The 21,705-nt window shown below is 37.2% G+C and overlaps 1 protein-coding gene across 1 annotated transcript in view; it reads left to right on the forward strand.

The window, feature by feature from the left end:
* LOC137640146 (putative leucine-rich repeat-containing protein DDB_G0290503) overlaps window positions 1-21,705 on the forward strand; it is a 172,163-nt gene that overhangs the window by 52,326 nt on the left and 98,132 nt on the right. Inside the window, 6 exon segments of the mRNA XM_068372639.1 lie at window positions 935-1,143; window positions 3,134-3,228; window positions 3,856-4,000; window positions 18,720-18,863; window positions 20,026-20,115; window positions 21,398-21,529. Coding sequence (XP_068228740.1) covers window positions 935-1,143; window positions 3,134-3,228; window positions 3,856-4,000; window positions 18,720-18,863; window positions 20,026-20,115; window positions 21,398-21,529 — 815 coding nt within the window.

Here is a 21,705-nt window from a genome sequence, read left to right on the forward strand (position 1 = left end):
GCTATATGATCATCGGGTAAGTTTAATATTGAAAATGTTATTTTCCTTAGTAAAATAAATTTTTGAATATACTTACCCGATGATCATAAATTAAAGGACCCACCCTTCCTCCCCAATAGAGACCCAGTGGACAGAGGAGAAAATTGGTTCTATGTTGACATCGAGTACTTGAGTACCTACTTGACAGATGGCGCTATTGATGTACACCCACACCTGTATAGCGATCGCTGGCGTATTCCGCCCGTAGGTTTTTTCTGTCGGGCAGCAGAGCTGACAGCTATATGATCATCGGGTAAGTATATTCAAAAATTTATTTTACTAAGGAAAATAACATATTATATATCAATCAAGCAGTTACTGAAAGGATATTTAAGTACTTAAGCTAAATTTTGGGTATTAGACCTTTGATGGCTTATCATAGGCACATCACCTTGGTTAATGAAAGATTTTCCCCCATGCCCCTCCTAATAAATTTATTATTTTAGTAATATCTTTATACGACTAAAGAATTAAAATTTTGAATCATGGTAGCTGGACCCATAAGGTCACCTTGCTTGCTTACTTATAGATTGCCTGGCCTTTGCGGCCAGACACGAGCTCTTGCAACACTACAGTCCATAGTTAAGGTCACCAACTCTTGTAAAATTTTTATGGTCATCATTATAACCAATAAGAATCAACACTTGGCATCTTTCTGAGTTTTTGGGACATGTCGGTAGATAATGTACAGAGCTCGAATAGGTTGAGTTAATGTTCTTATGAGGTGGATCCCCAGGCTGATGGCCAAAGTTAGTAGTGTGGGATCATTGATATACGATTTGCTAACTTATTTTAGCCTTAAGATGTTAGTCAGTTAAACAGCTTATATGTAAGAATTGCTCTTTCTATGTGGCAAGGCCTACTGTTATATTAATTATTTATTTTATTTTTCCAGCTAAAGAAGATACATCGTGTTTACAGAATAAAGTCAATGATCTTGAACATAGTATAGAAACAAAAATCAGTGAGTGTAACCTACATTTGAAAGTCATTGAAGACCATGAAAAGGAAATTAGTGACCTTACCTGCAGGCTCAACTTGGCTAATACCTTAGCCAGTGAAACAGAAGAGAAATGTGTGCAGCTGAATAATAACTTGAATGAGGTAATCTTGTTTATATTGTTTATAGATGAAAGGGAGTGTTGAATATTTAGAAAAATCTTATAAATGCTTGATTTATAGATCTTACCAATGAGCTTCCTTTGTAATGTGCACAACTAACTGTCACGGAATTGATAATTGATAAATGATTGATCACTTATCAAGTTGAAAAGTTTTCCTCTCAAAACCAAGAAAGGTAGTTGGATATTTGCAGAAGATTGAATTGAGGAATTTTTTCCATCAGTTTTACAAGAAATTTCTGAACCATAACTTCTATGAAGGGTGAGATTCAACAGTCACTTTAAAAATAAAATGAAATTTTTCTTTCTCAGTATGAAATCCTTTTTCCCTCAGTTGTAAGGTGATCTGGTGTGAGCATATGCTAATATGAATAGTTCTGTGTGTGGTTAATGCCATCAGTGCACCTCAAAAAGTGTACTGTAGGTATTACTTGAAGATCCTAGCAGCGTCTTTTTGGCCTCTAGCTACACTCACTTTTTATTTTTTAACTATAGTGTACATTCGTTCCTGCATCCTTTCTTCCATCTTGCTGCCCATCTCTATTAACTTCTACTGCAAGGTTTTCCCATTGTTGCTCATGGGCACTGATTGGCCTCCCATATCTTGCTGTCGGGGGGGATCAAATCTGATAGTCAGTCATGAAGCAGCTTTATCTTACCCGGACTTCTATAAAATCCTTTTCTTCAAAGTCAAGTATTTTGCTGTCAGTTTCCATCTATTTGTTATCCTCTTCAGCTATGTCTGAAGACCTAAAATATTTTGGAATTGAGGACTACATTGGATCCCTATGTGGTGACGGCTCATTTTTTCCTATGCTTACATATAAAGCGAATAGTGTGGCCTATTCTTGACACATTCTCCTCTTTCTTTATACACAGAACAATGCTAAGATAACCAAAAAATTCTTATTCACTCCAAGGGTTAACTACTACACTGTAATTTTTCAGTAGCTACTTTCCTCTTGGTAAGGGTAGAAGACTCTTCAGCAGCTCTTCTATGAGAAGGGCACTCAAAAGCTGACCGTTGTTCTCTAGTCTTGGGTACTGCCATAGTCTTTGTACCATGGTCTTCCAGTGTAATGGGTTAGAGTTCTCTTTACATGAAGGTGTAATAAGGTACACTACTGTATATCTGTTCCCTTATTTCCTTTCCACAGTGGACTAATTTCCCTGTTGGAGCCCTTTGGCTTATAACGTCTTGCTTTTCCAATCAGGGTTGTGGCTTAACTAGTAATGTTGATAAAGGGGAGGCCATTGGAGATCATCCAATTAAAAAAGAGGAGCTGGTGAATCACATAGAGGAAGAGAATCTCTTCAGTGAGGGGGCAAGCATCTAAATATTTAAGCTCCATTCTCTTTCTCTTTCATAAATTTGCAATATATATATATATATATATATATATATATATATATATATATATATATATATATATATATATATATATATATATATACAGTATATATATATATATATATATATATATATATATATATATATATATATATATATATATATATATATATATATATATATATATATATATATATGTAAATATATATATATGTAAATATATATATATATATATATATATATATATATATATATATATATATATATATATATATATATTTACATATATATATATATATATATATATATATATATATATATATATATATATATATATATATATATATATATATATGTAAATATATATATATATATATATATATATATATATATATATATATATATATATATATATATATATATATATATATATATATATATATATATATGTGTGTGTGTGTGTGTGTATGTGTATATATATTATTTATTTAATATATATTTTATTTTATTTGATATTAAGGGATTCTTAATTTCATTACTTATAAAGTGAATTGATACAAAATTTTTAGCCCATTTCTTTTGGATGACCGAAGAGAGTGTTGAGAATAGTTTGATTTTTCAGGTGCAGGATACTTTGGCTGAAAAGTTGGTTGACCTTCAAAATCAAGAATCTGAAAACTTACAAATGAAGAAGGAGCTCAAGGAAGAACAGTTAAAGTACGTACCATACTTAATTGTATCTTGTATATCTAAAGTGTATATCTATACAAATATAGAGCTTAAAAGTAAATATATTTTTGGCGTAGCTTCTAATTCACAGATATTCAATGATATCCTTTCCAAAAGTTAAAATATTAATTTAGTCAGACTCTATACTTAACTCTTTGAGTGCCATTCAATCTATTTTACATAAAAAATAATACTCCTTTGGGGCCATTGAATGTATTTTGTCTTGTAGTAACCAGTTTTTTTTTTTTTTTTATTTACATATGAATATTTTACAAAATATGTAACATTACATACCCATGGAAAGTAGATTTGTTCTAAATGTTATAATGTCCTATCTTGTATCTTTTGTGTTCTAAGATGATTTAAGTTGTGTCCCATAAGACTGGGCCTGGGTCTTGAGGGCTAAATAATTAGATAGGGGTAGACACTCAAAGGGCTAAAAGAGTTTGAAATCTCATATTTTGGGACAAGAAGGATTAACGATCAAGATTACCAGTGCAATACTGTTTGAGCTGAACTGCAGTTATGAAACTTAATTTTATTGGATGTTTATTCCTAAATGATAGCTTTTTAGATTTAATTGTAAAGTCTTTAACTCTATTTTTTAATGTACAGATTAAAACAAAGCAAAAGTGAATTTCAAGAAGCTGTAGAGAAAATAAAATTCCTGAAAAATGCAAACAATGTCCTTGAAGGTGCCCAAAGTGAGATTACAGAGAAGCTTGAAGCTGTTACCTCCCTTAAGTTTGAGATTGAAAAGGTAAGATTACATTCTGTAGTTTGAGACTGAAAAAGTTGATGTTCATACATAATATGAAACTTTTTAGTATATGAAACTTTTTAGTTTACAATTGCCATACATACTGTCTGGTATAGTGTCTTAGCCATGAAGAATACTGTCATCAATAGAGGGTACTGTACATGTATGTCATGTGTCACGGTTTTGCAGTTTCCCCTCCTGATAGATTTAAAAGGTCATCAAAATTTCTTGGTGGTCTCCTTTCTATACACATTAAACTGTACATTGTTTATTGTCATAGATATTTTCATATGAACTGAATGTTAAGCAAGCATCACAGTAAGTTTAATAGAGAACAGAACAAATAACTTATAACTATAACATACAGTATACTAGCACTAAGTAGCAGAGATGCTGTATGTATTTTATATAATCTCATAGTGTTCATGTTGTTATTACAGCATAACATCACAATATAAAGTCTGTGTAGAACAGATTTGGGATATAATGGACCAAATCCAGATAAGCAGAGTCATGTCCAGGTGGCATTGTTTATACTACCATAAGAAGTTTGTAAGTTCCGAGATACTGTAGAATTTACGATAATTAGTAACTTCTTTATTTGCTAAGGTGGCTTGCATAATGAGATTACAGCACTTGCAGTCCATGGGAACTGTGGATAAGTTCTGGGGTCATGATGTATGACAGATCCAACACAGCTGAAGTTGGTTGATAATGCTAGGTTGGACATGTTTGCTCTGAAGCGGAAACCATTTGAAGCCCTCCTTCCAACCCAAGCAGCGCAGAATCAGAAACGCTGACTCCTGCCAACTGTGGCTTAGCCAAGAAATGTGATCTATGGCAGATTGTATAGAGCTACCGAGTGCAGGGAACTGGCAGCAGCTGACCAAGTGTGTATGCAAGTGTGAATGCTGCAGTTGATGCAAATGCTACTGCTTTTGTCTGACCTGCACGATGCTGGTGCTACAGATACGGGTTTTATAAGTATTGTAGTATACTTATGCTGGGAGCAAAAAAACATGTGACAGTCAAGTATAGGCCTACTGCCTACATGTACATTCAATAATATATTGGACTGATGGTGCCTATGATATGGTAACTTTTTATCCTAATTGTGATTCTGGGACATATCATGGTAAAAGGAAGCTATTGACTTAGGTACATAGTTCTAAATTCAGATCCTACATTGTGAAAGATGTATAATTGGACGTTGCAATTTTATTGCAAAATGCCGTATTTCTGTATATTCCATGGCATCCATCTTGAAATTTCTTGAAATTTAAGTCTTACCTTCACTGATCCACCTCAATCAGTGTGTGGAAATTAGCAATATGAACATCATGGCTGGTTTATAGAAATGAACTTATTTTTAACAATAAACTTGGTTATTTTGTATACTGACATGATGTTCATATACATGTTCATCCACCTCTCCACTGATGAGTGATGGCCAATGTGGCGGAATGTAAACAAACCACAAACCCCCACACCCTTGATCACTCCTACTTTCTCAATATCCCACAATACAAACTTTCCCCTGACTCTACTTCAAACTGGACTCTTGGACAGAAGGAAAATGAAAACAAAACATAGCCTTAAAATTATATTCACCGCAACCAAAAGCAAAAAAATTCTGCATTCAAAATAAGCTTAACATATAAACCACCAACAACCAAAGTAATTACACGTAAAACAAATCATTAAATTCATAAATATACCAAAAAAAACCGTATCACCATTCAAATAAAAAACCCCTAACAAACTTAATACAAAACCGCACACCAGCTCAAAATATGTGTTTATATATATATTACGACACCAACACTGTCGCCACACACAAGCCGAACTGTCCTTTCACGGCAAACTACCACTACAGTTTATGGTAACTGAAGAGTTCTTAATTTGCCATAACGGCCTCAACTCCTTGAGTCACAGGTGTCAGTATCATCATCATCATCATCATCATCATCATCATCATCATCATCATCACCATCATCATCATCGTCATCATACACAATCTTTATAAACAGTAATCCAAACGGAAAATCCTTCAAACGGGCTGGGTCATTATGGCATCAAAATCAAGGAAATCGTTCAGTGCAATCAAATCGTAATCCTAATCGTAGTCCAGGTCATCAACGGTTGCGTAATCCAAGAGCAGTCTTAAAACAATCTAATACAGGCCAGGTCATCAACAATATATATCCACTTTCCAAAAATCTAAGTCTCTCCAAAGGAGGAATCACGGCCTGCCAAAATAAAAAAGAAAAAACACTTATGAACACTCCTAACTAACTTAACTATCGCACTATAATCAAAGATAAACAATAAACTTTCTATCATTCACGAACGCGCCTAACAAAAATTAATAAAAACAGTACTTACTCCGAATATAAAAAACACTAAACAGCCGGCTTCCGAAGAACAAAAACAATAACAACCGACTCCTTCCACAGTCAGAGATCCAATGCTTTCGCCCAAGACATTCATTACCGCCCTAACCTAGCTAAAAAAATGTAAACAAACAACCTCAAATATACCGAGTGTCTTTCCAACAACAACCAATCATTCGCTAATTACCCTTGTTCTTCGGCGCGCACCGCAGACACACAAAACACGCACACACAAACGCACATACACACACACATACTCTCTCGCGCACGCGCGATCAAACAAAACTAAAGCAAATGAAGTTCTCTCTCTCTCTCTCTCTCTCTCTCTCTCTCTCTCTCTCTCTCTCTCTCTCTCTCTCTCTCTCTCTCTCTCTCTCTCTCTCTCTCTCTCTCTCTGACAAAACTAAAGCAAATGAAGTTCTCTCTCTCTCTCTCTCTCTCTCTCTCTCTCTCTCTCTCTCTCTCTCTCTCTCTCTCTCTCTCTCTCTCTCTCTCTCTCTCTCTCTCTCTCTGACAAAACTAAAGCAAATAAACACCCTTTCTCTCTCTTGCGGTTTGACAAAACTTAAGTAAATAAACACTCACTCACTCACTCACACTCTCTCTCTCTCTCTCTCTCTCTCTCTCTCTCTCTCTCTCTCTAATGACAAAGCTAAAGCAAATAAAATGTCTCGATTTAACAATACTAAAACAACACACTCTCTCTCTCTCTCTCTCTCTCTCTCTCTCTCTCTCTCTCTCTCTCTCTCTCTCTCTCTCTCTCTCTCTCTCTCTCTCTCTCGATTTGGCAAAACAAAAAAATAAATTAAAATAAAATTAATCCTCCACATTCCTCCCCCCTTACTTTGCCAAATCCTCACACAACACTTACCTATTTTCTCATTACCCAGTCGCAATCAGGAACAGGGCCTCGGCTTCGAGTAACTGGGCCTTCATATACCTGCACTCTCTCATTCACTTCTTCCATGTCGTTTTCATTCAACGTACTATTACTATTCCCGTCTATGTTCTGCTCGTCTAAGATATCATGCACTATTTCATCTACCTCAATTTCATCTGGGCCGAAAATCCCACTAATTTCTGTCAACAATTCATCCATTACATCTAAACCATTTTCTACTTTAACAAAAGAATCATTCATACTGCTTATCATTCTCCTATCTTTCATTCTCGTGTTCGTCATACGTTCTCTTGCCTCATCTAACGAAAAACCACACACACAATAAGTATCATTCATACTCATCCAAGTTTCATCTGTATTAATACATTTATCTTCCGTACTCACCTGTACATTTACACCCTTGTCCTGCTCATTCTGATTCCCGCCAACAACTACAAAATTTTCCCGCCTTTTATCCCCAGTAAAATTTTCAGACTTCTTTTTCCTTCCATACTCTACTAACACTAATTGCTTATCTTCTAAACCTAATGCCTCACACATACTCGGTTCATACTTGTTCGTTTTCAGCCATTTATTCATACCATTCTCCTGAATATATCTTGGTACCTCCTTCCATTTCCGCAACTGATTGTGGTGTGCCCTAACCTTTTCCACACTACCATCCACACTTACTTTACCTAAAACATAACTCAACCCACTAGAACCAACATCTAACACCTCATATGGACCTTCAAACTTATCACGTACCTTATTGACATTCATTCTTCCTTTTTCAATTACTTCTTTTAACACTTTCTCTCCCACTTTGTAGCTTTCAAATCTCTCATTTGCTTTCTTCCAAACATCTCTATCATTCTCGGACACACACAATCTCGGTCTTACTATCTTTTCAAAATTCAACACAAACTTACACGGAGACATACCAGTACTCTTGTGCACAGTCGCATTATACGCCCACAACGCACGCCCAACATATAAATCTCAATCATTATCACATGTACTCATCATCCGCAAAATTTCTGTTAAGGTTCTTACAGTCCTTTCAGCCAAACCATTCGCACTTGGCATATACGGAGTCGAATACACATGTTCAATGCCCCATTCTCTCAACATCTGCTCAAACTCCCATCCAACAAACTCCGGACCATTGTCACTTAACATTTTTGCAGGCTTACACACACTCATCGGCAACATCACTTGACTTACCATTCTCGCTACAGTCTCACTTCTTTTATTCTTGATGGGTACTGCATACGCAAACTTGCTCATATGATCGACCATGACAATCATTCCCACATGTCTCCTCGCAGTCACAGGCAACGAAACACAATCAATCACAAACATCTCAAATGGCTCTTTCATACGTAACCTCAGAACAGGCGGACTCGCATGCATGCTCTGATACTTCCCCTTCTGACAATCCTCACAAGTGGTCGCTACATCCCTACAAATTTGACTCAACCCAGGCGTAAACAACCTCTCTCGCATGCATTCCCACAATTTATTCTTCCCCATATGCCCATACCTGTCATGCACTACCATACACATACTTACAGCTGCATGTATTGGAAATACAGGAACATATATATCTTCATCCATTCCCCTATGCAAAAAATACACAATATTCTTACAAACAATAAATCTTTTAACAACTTTCTTATACGCTTCCAAATCACACAGCCATTCTTCCACCCTAATACCATTTAAAATACATTCACGTAACCTATTTATTTCGAAACATTCACCTTGCATTTCTTCCACCTCTTCTTTGCTCAACAAATCATCTTCACTTTTTGCAATATCAATCATGCCAACAAAATTCGCCATAAATACACTATTATCCTCAATTACTATTACCTTACAGCCATTCTTTGAAAGCAAACCCTTACCAACATCAACTGACACATTGTGCAACCTCAAAAAATCTATTCCTATCAAAAAACAACTAGGCATTTCATTCTTTCCCATTACAATAAAATTATGTTCAACTTCCATACTCCCTAGTTTCACCTTCAACCTCACTTCTTCCCAAACAAGTAAACTTCCCTGACCTATTCCATGGATTCTCACACTCGTACACTGTCTCTTCACTTCCCAATTGTACCTCTCAATTTCCCTGATAACCGACTCATTTACTAATGACACTTGAGCACCCGTATCAATTAAACTACAATATTCATTCTCATTTATATTCACATATGTCATCATCCTTCCTTTTACACCATGCATACATACATTTACTCTCCTTTCAATTCTGTCGCTCACTTCGCCAATATGTTTATCATCATATTCACTGTCCTCTATACAGTCATATCTTAGGTTAAGGTCACTTGCACCATTATCCTTCTCACTCAACAATTTGCAACATTCCTCATTACATTGCATCCTCAAGATATATTCCCTATCATTCTCCTTATATGCCCTATATTCCATCGGTCGATTCCATCCAAAATACAAATACAGTGATACCTCGGTACTCGACCATAATCCGTTCGAGATCCGTGTTCGACCTCCGATTTGTTCGAGTACCGAATTTTTTTTCCCCATAAGAAATAATGGTATATATTCTATTCCGTTCCCAAGCACTCGAACAGGCCCAAAATATTAATAAAACGTGTACCTAAACAACAATAATTATCTAAATGTGTATGAAATTGGTCAGAAAATCCTATAAAACAATTTTAAACCATTTACTGTACTAAAATAAAACAATTTTAAACCATTTTCTGTACTGTAGTGAACATACCTTTGAGCAGCGGTTCGATGGCATACAGGGATGGATGTGGAGAGGATGGAAGGGGGAGGTTACTGCTTGGAAGGAGAGTCCCCTTCCATGATGTGGCGGGGTAGTTCTCCTTCAGGAGTTGTTTCTCTCTCCAATGAAAGGGTGGGCAGATCTATTTCAGGGGTTTCTTCTCTTCTTTGTCTCTTCTTTGGAGGAGAAACAGGCTTTGATGTAGCAGCTTTCTTTTCTTTTGTGAAAAACTGGTCTATTGTTAATTGTTTCTTCCTCCTCTGCAGTATTCTTCGAAAATGATACATGACACTATCATTAAACATATGCACTGCCCGGTTTGCTACTGCAATTTCTGGGTGGTATTTTTCAGCAAAAGCCTGCACATCTGCCCACTTGGAACAAATTTCATTGATGAGAGAACTTGGAACATCCTCCCTTACCTCATCCTCTTCTGAAGATTCCTGCTCCACAATCAGATCCTGCTGCTGTTGTTGTTGCAGGTGCAACAATTCCTCCACAGTCAACTCGGTAGAATGGCTTTCTACAAGCTCATCAATATCATCCTTGTCGACCTCAAGCCCCAAACTCCTGCCCATGACAACAATTTCCTCAACGACATCAGTGTCATCAGAAATTACAGGGGTAGCAGTGCTTGGACCCGCCTCTGGTTGGAAACCTTCAAACTCCCTCTCTGTGACACATGATGGCCACAGCTTACGCCAGGCAGAGTTCAATGTCCTATAGGTCACACCTCGCCAAGCTTGGTCAATCATGTTAACAGAGTTGAGGATGCTGAAGTGTTCCTTCCAGAATTCCTTTAGGGTCAACTTCGTGTCACTGGTCACTTCAAAACACTTTCTGAAAAGGGCCTTGGTATAGAGTTTTTTGAAGTTTGAAATGACCTGTTGGTCCATGGGCTGGAGTATGGGAGTAGTATTGGGGGGCAAGAATTTGATTTTGATAAAGCTGTATTCTTCTTTCAAGTCATCCTCGAGACCTGGAGGATGTGCAGGAGCATTGTCCATAACCAGAAGGACATTTCATTGGCAAGCTCTTTTCAATGAGGTAAGCCTTAACCTGGGGGGCAAACACTTCGTTTATCCACTCAGTAAAGAATTGTCTTGTGACCCAAGATTTAGTGTTCGAGCGCCACATAACTGGTAGTGCACTTTTACAAATATTATTTCGTTTGAACACCCGGGGGTTGTCCGAGTGGTACACTAACAAGGGTTTGATCTTGCAATCGCCACTTGCATTTGCACACAGCAACAATGTTAGCCTATCTTTCATTGGCTTGTGACCTGGCATCTTCGTCTCGTCCTTGGTAATGTACGTATTGGCTGGCATTTTCTTCCAAAATAACCCAGTCTCATCACAATTAAAGACTTGTTGTGCGATCAAATTTTGTTCATTTATGTACCGATCGAATTCCCCCACGTATTTATCGGCTGCAATTTGATCCGAACTAGCTGCCTCCCCATGCCTAGTAACACGATGAATACCTGTTCTATTACGAAACTTTTCAAACCAACCCCTGCTCGCTTTAAATGTAAATGAATCACTTTCACTGGTACTCGGACTTTTCTTCACTAATTCTTCATAGATATGCAACGCTTTTTCACAAATGAACGCTTCACTAACACTTTCCCCCGGCCAACTGTTTTTCTTTAATAAATATTAAAAGCAACTTTTCCATCTCCTCAATCACTTGTGGCCTTTGCTTAGTTACCGCCGTAACTCCCGTTGCAACATTCGCCTTCTTAATCATTTCTTTATGCTTTAAAAACGTAGAAATGGTCGACTTCGCCATTCCGTATTCTACCGCTAAATCGGACACTCGTACACCATTCTCATATTTCGCTGTAATTTCCTTCTTCAACTCGATCGTTGTTCGCACTGTTTTCCTCTTCTCCTTCCCCTTAACACTCATTACTTTCTTGGGACTCATTATGAAAGCTAAAAAAGCAATTAAAAGCACTGAAAATCACTAAATCACAACGAATGCTGATCGCGCGTTGTCTGAGTGACGCTCTCGAGAGAACTGATGCTTCCCGAACAAGCGAGAGTGGCCGAGATGGCGCGATCATCACAAAGCCCATGCGGTCGTCACGTGTTCGGCTGGTCGAGTACCGAATTTTTGGTCGAGCACCGCAGCAAAAATTTCTCGAAAATTTTGGTCGAACTCCGAATTGTTCGAGTATAGAGTCGTTCGACTACCGAGGTATCACTGTACACAGTTACACCATACAACATACTTGCCACCATTAATATCTTAGATAATACTTCCCCTTCTAGTACACTACTCTTCTCCTCATATACCATTTCTTTTGACACTTCATTCATCACCCTTCTTTTAAGCTCAGTTACACTACCTGGTATTTCCTTATTTAACCCCTCTTGTATTAATTTACTTAAACCCATTAGGATACACTTATATACCATATCTTCTCCTTCACAACTCTGCTCCACAACTAAACCTTCAGGCAACCTTTCAGAATTCTGATTACTCTCTTTATCTTCCATCCTCCCATGCATCCTCGACATCTCATCTGCTATCACATTCTTATTTCCCGGTACATATTCTACACCTAAAATCAAATTCATTCAAATCCTCTATGGTCCTAGCAACCCTTGCATTCACACACTCTTTCCTTATCATATACACTAGGGGCTGATGGTCAGTACGCACAATGAATTTTACACCATACAAAAAATACTTTCAATGCTTTCACACAAAATCGTATTGCAGCCAATTCCCTGTCAATCGTCGAATACTTCCGCTCAGCTTTATTAAATGCTTTACTAACATACGCTATTACTCTCAATTGCTCTTCTCCATTTACTCTCTGCATTTGAACCAAACAACCACCCATACTAACCCCACTCGCATCCCGTGTACAACTCTAGCATATTCGCATTTTCACTGTAGTCTGGAAATGCAAAGTGACGTCTTTCGCGGCCTCTTCCTTCAACCTTTCAAACGCTTCTATCATCCGATCATCCCATTTTAATTTTGTACTATTCCTTTTACCCGTCCATTCATTCAAAGGCTTCCCTATACCTGAACAATCTCTAACAAACTTGCGCCCAAACTCAACCAAACCAAGAAAACCTCGCGCCCAAACTCAACCAAACCAAGAAAACCTCGCAACTCACGCACAGTCCGGGGACGTGGAAATTCTCGCACCTTATTCACAAACTTGTCACTCTTCCTTATACCAGATTCACCCACTACATGTCCAAGAAATTCCACCTCCCTGGACAACCATGTACACTTCTCAAGCTTAATTTTCACACCAACTTCAATTAACCGCATCAACACTGCCTCAAGCAACCGCATATGTTCCTCAACAGTCTCGCTCGCAATCAGAATATCATCTATAAAAACAGTCACCTTCTGTCGATCGAAACCAGCCAATACAACATTCATCGCTCTTTGGAAGGCAGCAGGCGCATTAGCAAGACCAAAACTCAACCTTTTAAATTGAAAGTGACAATTAGTACTTGAAAATGCGGTAATGGGCCTGCTCCCCTCTGCCAGAGGCATCTGGTAATAGCCACGCACCAAATCTAATTTAAGTAAAAACTTTCATTCCATGCATCTTATAAACACAATCAGACACCACATTCATTGGAAAACGTTCTTTAACAGTCACCTCATTCACCTTCCTATAATCAATACACATACGTAAACTTCCATCAGGCTTTCGTACTGGGACAATAGGGCTATTCCAGGCACTCTCACTCCTTTCTATTACACCCATACGCTCTAATTCCTGACACTGCTCCTCTATCTCCTTGGCAATAGGCGGAGAAAAATGCCTGGGACGCTGATATATGGGGGTATCATCACTGAGAACTATTTTAAATTCTGGCAGGTCTGACCCCCACAATCATCGTCACCGAGACTCATAACTCTCCGCTTATCCCTTAACATCTTAAGCAATCGTTCCCTTTCGACCTCACTTATACTCTCATCTAACTTAATTCTTCCTTTCAACGTATCGTAATCCTAATCGTCATCGTTCTTTACCTTACCAGCCATTACCTGTCTCGCCTTAACATATCTTCCATCCTCTACATTAATCAGTGTATACATACATCCCATGCAATCGCCCTCACGTATTCCACGTACTCTCTTCCTCCTAACACTCGGCAACAACCTTACATACACCTGGGGTTCCTGCATATTCATAACACCATCATATATACGCACTCGTTTTCACCAAATTACCTGCTTCCATACCTTCCACTACATATTCATCCTCGTCACTATTTGAAATTCCCAGACTGCTCGGCCATGCAACTTTGACACTAATAACCTCACCTTTCTTACCCGATAACTTTACACTTTCCTTTGCTACCAACGGCACTCCCCTTCCACACCTCCGTACTCACTCTGCCGTCTTCCTTTAAATAAAATTCCCCACAAATATTACCTTTAACCTTTATTTCTATCATATTCACACTTGGATGTACAATCATACCACATTTTTTCAGAAATTTATACCCAAGCAGTACGTCATATTTCTCATTCGCTCCCTCGACCACGTAAAAATCATTATCCTCCATCATCAGCCCCCCAATCATAACATTTTCCCGCAACTTTCCTTGCACAGGCATACGCAAATTACCAATCCCTTTTACTTCACCCTTACATCCCTTAAATTCACAAACCTCTTTTACCTTATCATATGCATTCCTAAACATTAAATTGACACCACAACCAGTATCAATCAAACCAACCAACTCTACACCATTAAAAATCATTTTCACACTCATGCAATCATGTGCTCTTTCTCCCATCACATCTTCATGCAATAAACCCTCACGAACATGCATCACATTCACTCCCCACACACACGAGGACTCACCCAGCTGAACCCTCTGATTAATTAGTTTCCCGAACATCCTGGCTTACTTGATCCCTTCTTTCTACAAACCCTAGCTACATGCCCATCTGCACCACATTCAGTACACTTACCCCGTGGCTCCTTGCACATTCTAGCATAATGACCATCTTTACCACAATTACCACAAATTACATTCATACGATTACTACGGCATCCACTCGCTATGTGCCCAGTCATACCACACCGATAACATTTAACCACTTTCTCTTTCTTACAGTCGCTAATACGATGCCCTGTCTCTCCACACCGAAACATGCTCCTAATGCCCATCTACACTCGTTCTTTTTATGGCCTACCTTCCCACACCTATAACACCTCTCTTCACGGATACCACTACCTAACCTAACTTGCTGCGCACTAGCACTTCTATCTCTCCAAACTTGATTTCCCTGTCTAAACCCGTCATTTCTCGGCATGGGTATTCCTACATTACTCACCCTAACACTTCTATCTATTACACTATCAGCTGCCCTCATTGGCCCTCTCATAACTGCATCTCTAAAACTACCAAATTCTGGCACACATTCCTCCATTCCAGTTCTTACACTCACAGATTTACTTTCTTTCATACACCTATCCAACTCGTAATCCTCAACTATCTCTAAAATATCATCCCAAGTCAATCTCTCTCTAGTCCACCTCATTTTCTCCTTCCGTTTCAAATTAATAAACTCGCACACACTCTCTGGTACTGTACCCAAAAACTTCTTCATTAGTTCCTTATTTTCATTTATTCCTTCGTCCCCATACTTCTTTCTAGCCAATGTTTCTAACCGACATACATACATCGAGATTGCTTCACCCACCTTCATTCGTGCTTCATCAAAATCATTTTTTCGCTTATACCTAACACTACCTTTCATACGTTTTACCTGTTCAATTATCCTCTTCTTTACTCTTTCATACTCAACCTCTCCTACACTCATTATCACCCCATACATCGTCAACAAATATCCTGACAAAAATTCTCCCAACTCCCTAGCCCAAACTCTCTTACTATCCCCATACTTAGCCTGACAAAACTTTTCATATTCCCTAAAGAAGTCATATACATCCCTACTGCTATGTTCATTAAAACTTTCACACCTAGGTACCTCTCTCATAAACACCGTCTTACAAACTTCCTCTACTTCATTCTCACTACTATCTTCACTGTCTACTCCCTTCTTGTTGCCTTCTTCTTCATTTGAATACAATGAATCTAGTTCTACACTCAAAGTCCTATCTTTAACTATTCCCTTCTTACCCTTTTTCTTACTTACCACCTTCACCCATTCTTGATCATCCTCACTCACACCCTGACCTTTCTTCTTTTCTTTCTTCACATTATCTTTACCTTTCTTCTCATTCTTCCTATCACCCTTCGTTCCAATCTTACTATGTCTAGGCCCTTTACTTTCAATATCACTACCTTCCCCATTATCACTTACCCTATCCTCTTCCACAATCAACCCGTTACCAGAAGCAGAAGCCACTCCTCTGGCTGCACCTTCACCATGACAGTTTTCATCATCCCCATTACTTGCCCTACCATTGCTTCCATTCGTTTCTCATTTTCTCGCATCCTCGTCTCAACACCCTCTTCCACTCTCTCTACAGTTCCCTTTAACTCACTAAGCTCCTTCTGCATCGCCGCATTCTCCCAGTTCAACCTCTCATTCTCTACTAGCAACCTCTCTTTCTCAACTATCCACATCTGCTCCCGTTCTTTATAATGCCGCAATACCTCCTCCAAAGCCTCGTATTTACCTTCCATTTTTCTTCAACCTTAATCCTAATTCCGTCCTTCGTCAAAGAGTCCAGCTTCAATCCCACCTCTCAAATCGTGTCCCTGTTCGGGCGCCAAATTTATGTGGCGGAATGTAAACAAACCACAAACCCCCACACCCTTGATCACTCCTACTTTCTCAATATCCCACAATACAAACTTTCTCCTGACTCTACTTCAAACTGGACTCTTGGACAGAAGGAAAATGAAAACAAAACATAGCCTTAAAATTATATTCACCGCAACCAAAAGCAAAAAAATTCTGTATTCAAAATAAGCTTAACATATAAACCACCAACAACCAAAATAATTACACGTAAAACAAATCATTAAATTCATAAATATACCAAAAAAAACCGTATCACCATTCAAATAAAAAACCCCTAACAAACTTAATACTAAACCGCACACCAGCTCAAAATATGTGTTTATATATATATTACGACACCAACACTCGCCACACACAAGCCGAACTGTCCTTTCACGGCAAACTACCACTACAGTTTATGGTAACTGAAGAGTTCTTAATTTGCCATAACGGCCTCAACTCCTTGAGTCACAGGTATCATCATCATCATCATCGTCATCATACACAATCTTTATAAACAGTAATCCAAACGGAAAATCTTTCAAACGGGCTGGGTCATTATGGCATCAAAATCAAGGAAATCGTTCAGTGCAATCAAATCGTAATCCTAATCGTAGTCCAGGTCATCAACGGTTGCGTAATCCAAGAGCAGTCTTAAAACAATCTAATACAGGCCAGGTCATCAACAATATATATCCACTTTCCAAAAATCTAAGTCTCTCCAAAGGAGGAATCACGGCCTGCCAAAATAAAAAAGAAAAAACACTTATGAACACTCCTAACTAACTTAACTATCGCACTATAATCAAAGATAAACAATAAACTTTCTATCATTCACGTACGCGCCTAACAAAAATGAATAAAAACAGTACTTACTCCGAATATAAAAAACGCTAAACAGCCGGCTTCCGAAGAACAAAAAAAATAACAACCGACTCCTTCCACAGTCAGAGATCCAATGCTTTTGCACAAGACATTCATTACCGCCCTAACCTAGCTAAAAAAATGTAAACAAACAACCTCAAATATACCGAGTGTCTTTCCAACAACAACCAATCATTCGCTAATTACCCTTGTTCTTCGGCGCGCACCGCAGACACACAAAACACGCACACACAAACGCACATACACACACACATACTCTGTCGCGCACGCGCGATCAAACAAAACTAAAGCAAATGAAGTTCTCTCTCTCTCTCTCTCTCTCTCTCTCTCTCTCTCTGACAAAACTAAAGCAAATGAAGTTCTCTCTCTCTCTCTCTCTCTCTCTCTCTCTCTCTGACAAAACTAAAGCAAATAAACACCCTTTCTCTCTCTTGCGGTTTGACAAAACTTGAGTAAATAAACACTCTCTCTCTCTCTCTCTCTCTCTCTCTCTCTCTCTAATGACAAAGCTAAAGCAAATAAAATGTCTCGATTTAACAATACTAAAACAACACACTCACTCACTCTCTCTCTCTCTCTCTCTCTCTCTCTAATGACAAAGCTAAAGCAAATAAAATGTCTCGATTTAACAATACTAAAACAACACACACACACTCTCTCTCTCTCTCTCTCTCTCTCTCTCTCTCTCTCGATTTGGCAAAACAAAAAAATAAATTAAAATAAAATTAATCCTCCACACCAAGAGGTGAGACAATAAGCTTTGCCTTTGAGATTGAAAGATGAACCATTATAGCATACATAATCCAAGATTAGTGCCATTAGCCACTAAATTGTCTCAATACTTTATTAGAAACCTAGTCTTATTGAAAGGAAAGAAAATGGAAATTTTTTAGTTTGTGGGTAAAAGTCGACACAATATAGGCTTTGAGAAAGAAGTAGTGTGAATATCAGATGAGTATAGAAATAACATATTTTGTTATTAAAACTCCATTATTAGTTTATGTATAATACTTTATAAATATATTTTATTTCAGGATGTTGAGCAGAAGTATCAGGTTATTGAAAACCTGCAAGCAGAGAAAGGCACGCTACTTTCAGAAATTGATGAGTTAAAGCAGTCTCTTGAAAATTTAACAATACAGTTGCATACAAAAGGTGAAAACTGCAAAACACTGGTGGTACGTATATGAAATTTATCATGTTTTCATCTGTGGGATAGAAGTACCTTGTATACAATTGCAAGTCATTTTGTTCATCATTGAGCAATTTAACCTACCCACTATCCGTAAATCATTACAAGTTTCTTTTTAATTAAAAATTTATACTTTAGAACTTTCTGTAACAGTATTTTGAGCTTGGCACATGACAGGTGGTTTAGTTTTTATGCCTTCATAACTGTTCTTATGTTAGGCTGGGAGAAACGTAGAGAGTAGAGGTCCCCTTTTTGTTTTCGTTTCTTTGTTGATGTCGGCTACCCCCCAAAATTGGGGGAAGTGCCTTGGTATATGTATGTATGTATAACTGTTCTTGTAGTTAGATACAGTATTTAGTTTTTCCAACTAGCTAATCTATTTTAATGTTTTGTCATTTTGAATAATAGTAATAATGTTATAAGAATTATCATGCTTGTGCTGCGTGTGTTGTAACTACTACTAGCATTTACTCCTACTATTCTTATCTCGTAGTCTCGAGTAATTTTTTTCATGGCTTTAAATGCTGTAATTATCCTGGTTTTATTTTATCAAAATTAATTTTGCACCTTAAGTCAAAGAATGTTTTTAAGAATAATGCAAATGGCAAATGATTAAATGAGTAATTAATTGGTATTTCAATGTACTAGTGAACATGGAAGAAGTGATTAATTAATTTTAGATTATACTCGTAAACTTGACAAGGAGAGCTCAGTCTGACCCAAACTCTAAGGAATATTGCAGGTCAATATTCTATTGAATCAAAAGCATACAGACCTTATGGAGAGTATGTGGATAATAAATTAATGTTCTGAAAAATATTTTTAGAATATGCTTACACAAAATCAAGGAATTGGATTATTAGTCATTCCTGTTCTACACTTCTGGATAGGGGAGCTTTTTATACAAGTTGGAATTAATATGCATAGATTATAATCAACTTGATTCATCCTTAGTAATGTGTTACATCAAGGACATTCGCTGGTCATGTACATTGTGAAATTAGGTCAAATTCCCAAAATTCTTATTGGTGACCTAAGATGTTACATTGTATTTGTATCTGAAGGGTTCCTTGAATCATATTTCACTTTTTTTGCAAGACCAAGGTTTTGAGTAAGTATTATATATTTTACATTCTTTTTCCTTACAGAGGGAGAAAGAAGAGCTCCTGCAGCAAATTGAAAGCATTAATGCGCAGCTGGTTAACGAGCAAGAGAGAGTCATGGAATTTCAAGAAAAGGTAGAGATCAGTGCTTAAATTTTTTTCCATGATAATGTGCAAATACTGTATTTTTAGTGGAAATGGGCATATTCATTTGGTGTTCATATTCTTAACAAGAGAAGCATCAAAATTAGCATTAGTAACGTGAACCTAACCCACATTCGGCAAGTTAGTACCATCGATATTTTATGACAACTGTTTCTCCACTACAATTAGTCTAGATTTGCAAGGTTTTACTGTAGTGAAAATGGAAATAACAGTTGGACCCTATATGATTAGATTACAACATATTTTTAGCAATACTTTTTAAAAATCATTCTCTATTTCGTTTGGCTACAATTTTTTTTTAATTAGAAATTTCTTCGTTTATTGAAATGCAAGGGAAATTAATTAAAAAAATAGTTGTTTTTTAAAATGAGTATTCTTTTATATTAATGCAAACAGTGCAATGTTCACAGTTATTTAACAGGGTCGAGTTAAGTTGATAGTATGTAAGTCTAAATGTGATTTTTGTTTTGTGGCTTTTTCCTTTCACAGTTTTTTCTAATTTTACAAGGAAATTGGAGGCCTGGAAGTGTCAATAATGAGGGGACAACATGTATTTGTAGATTTCCAACATTCACTAGCGTATCTGTTACTTAACCCTTCGAATGTTAAGATCCGTCTGTACATAACGAGTATTCATGTGTGCAACCTTCTACAATCTAGTAGACTCAAAAACAAATTGAGGTGGTTATGTAAACACATTTTTATTAGACACATTTGGCAATGAGATTCAGTAAATGCTTTGGGTGGCCTAGCCTGGAATACAAGAAAATTCTTTCAAGTGTTTCCTTTCACTACAGTCACATGTGAAGCATATAGTAAATGTTATGGGCTAAATATTGGGCATACTCTTTGCACTCCCCAAGAGAGATTAGTTCACCTAACTCATCTGGGCTCCAGAAGGCACTAGAAGAGTTGTAAGGCCCAGGCCTACATGGCTGAAGACTATGAAGGGTGAAGTAGAAGTTGATGAATGGAGAAGTATTGAATTAAAAGCTAAAAAGCTAAAGATAGAGACGACTGGAAGAATCTAACCGAGGCCCTTTGCGTCAATAGGTTTAGGAGGAGATGATGGTGATGAAATATTGAATTGATAAATTTTGTTATGAAAATTTACCTTTTTAGTAACAACTGTCAAAAGTTACTGTATACTTAAATATTTTTTTCTGTTTCTATCATTATTTTGTACAGCTTTTGTATATAAAGCTTTTAATAGAATTAAATAATTTTTCTGTTTCCATTTTATCTCTTCTAGCTTTCCTCAATGGCAGAAAACCTGCAAAGTATTGAAAATTTAGTTGAGGAGCTGAAGAAATCAGAGGAAAATCACGTGCAGTTCAGTAATAAACTACAAGAAGAGCTTCAGGAGAAGGAATTAACAGTCAAGGTTAGACTCATTATTTCTTTGTTTACTGAATGATTACATGCATATCTTTTATGCGTTTGCAGACTTTGAAATATTTTTAATTGCGTCTGGTGTGCAGATTTCTTAATTTATTTTTAAATATTAAACTTAGCCGGTGAATTAATAAATAGCTGACATCTCCGACGGCCCGACAGATT

The sequence above is a fragment of the Palaemon carinicauda genome, chromosome 4 (assembly GCF_036898095.1).
Source record: "Palaemon carinicauda isolate YSFRI2023 chromosome 4, ASM3689809v2, whole genome shotgun sequence".
In the NCBI taxonomy this organism is placed as follows: domain Eukaryota; kingdom Metazoa; phylum Arthropoda; class Malacostraca; order Decapoda; family Palaemonidae; genus Palaemon; species Palaemon carinicauda.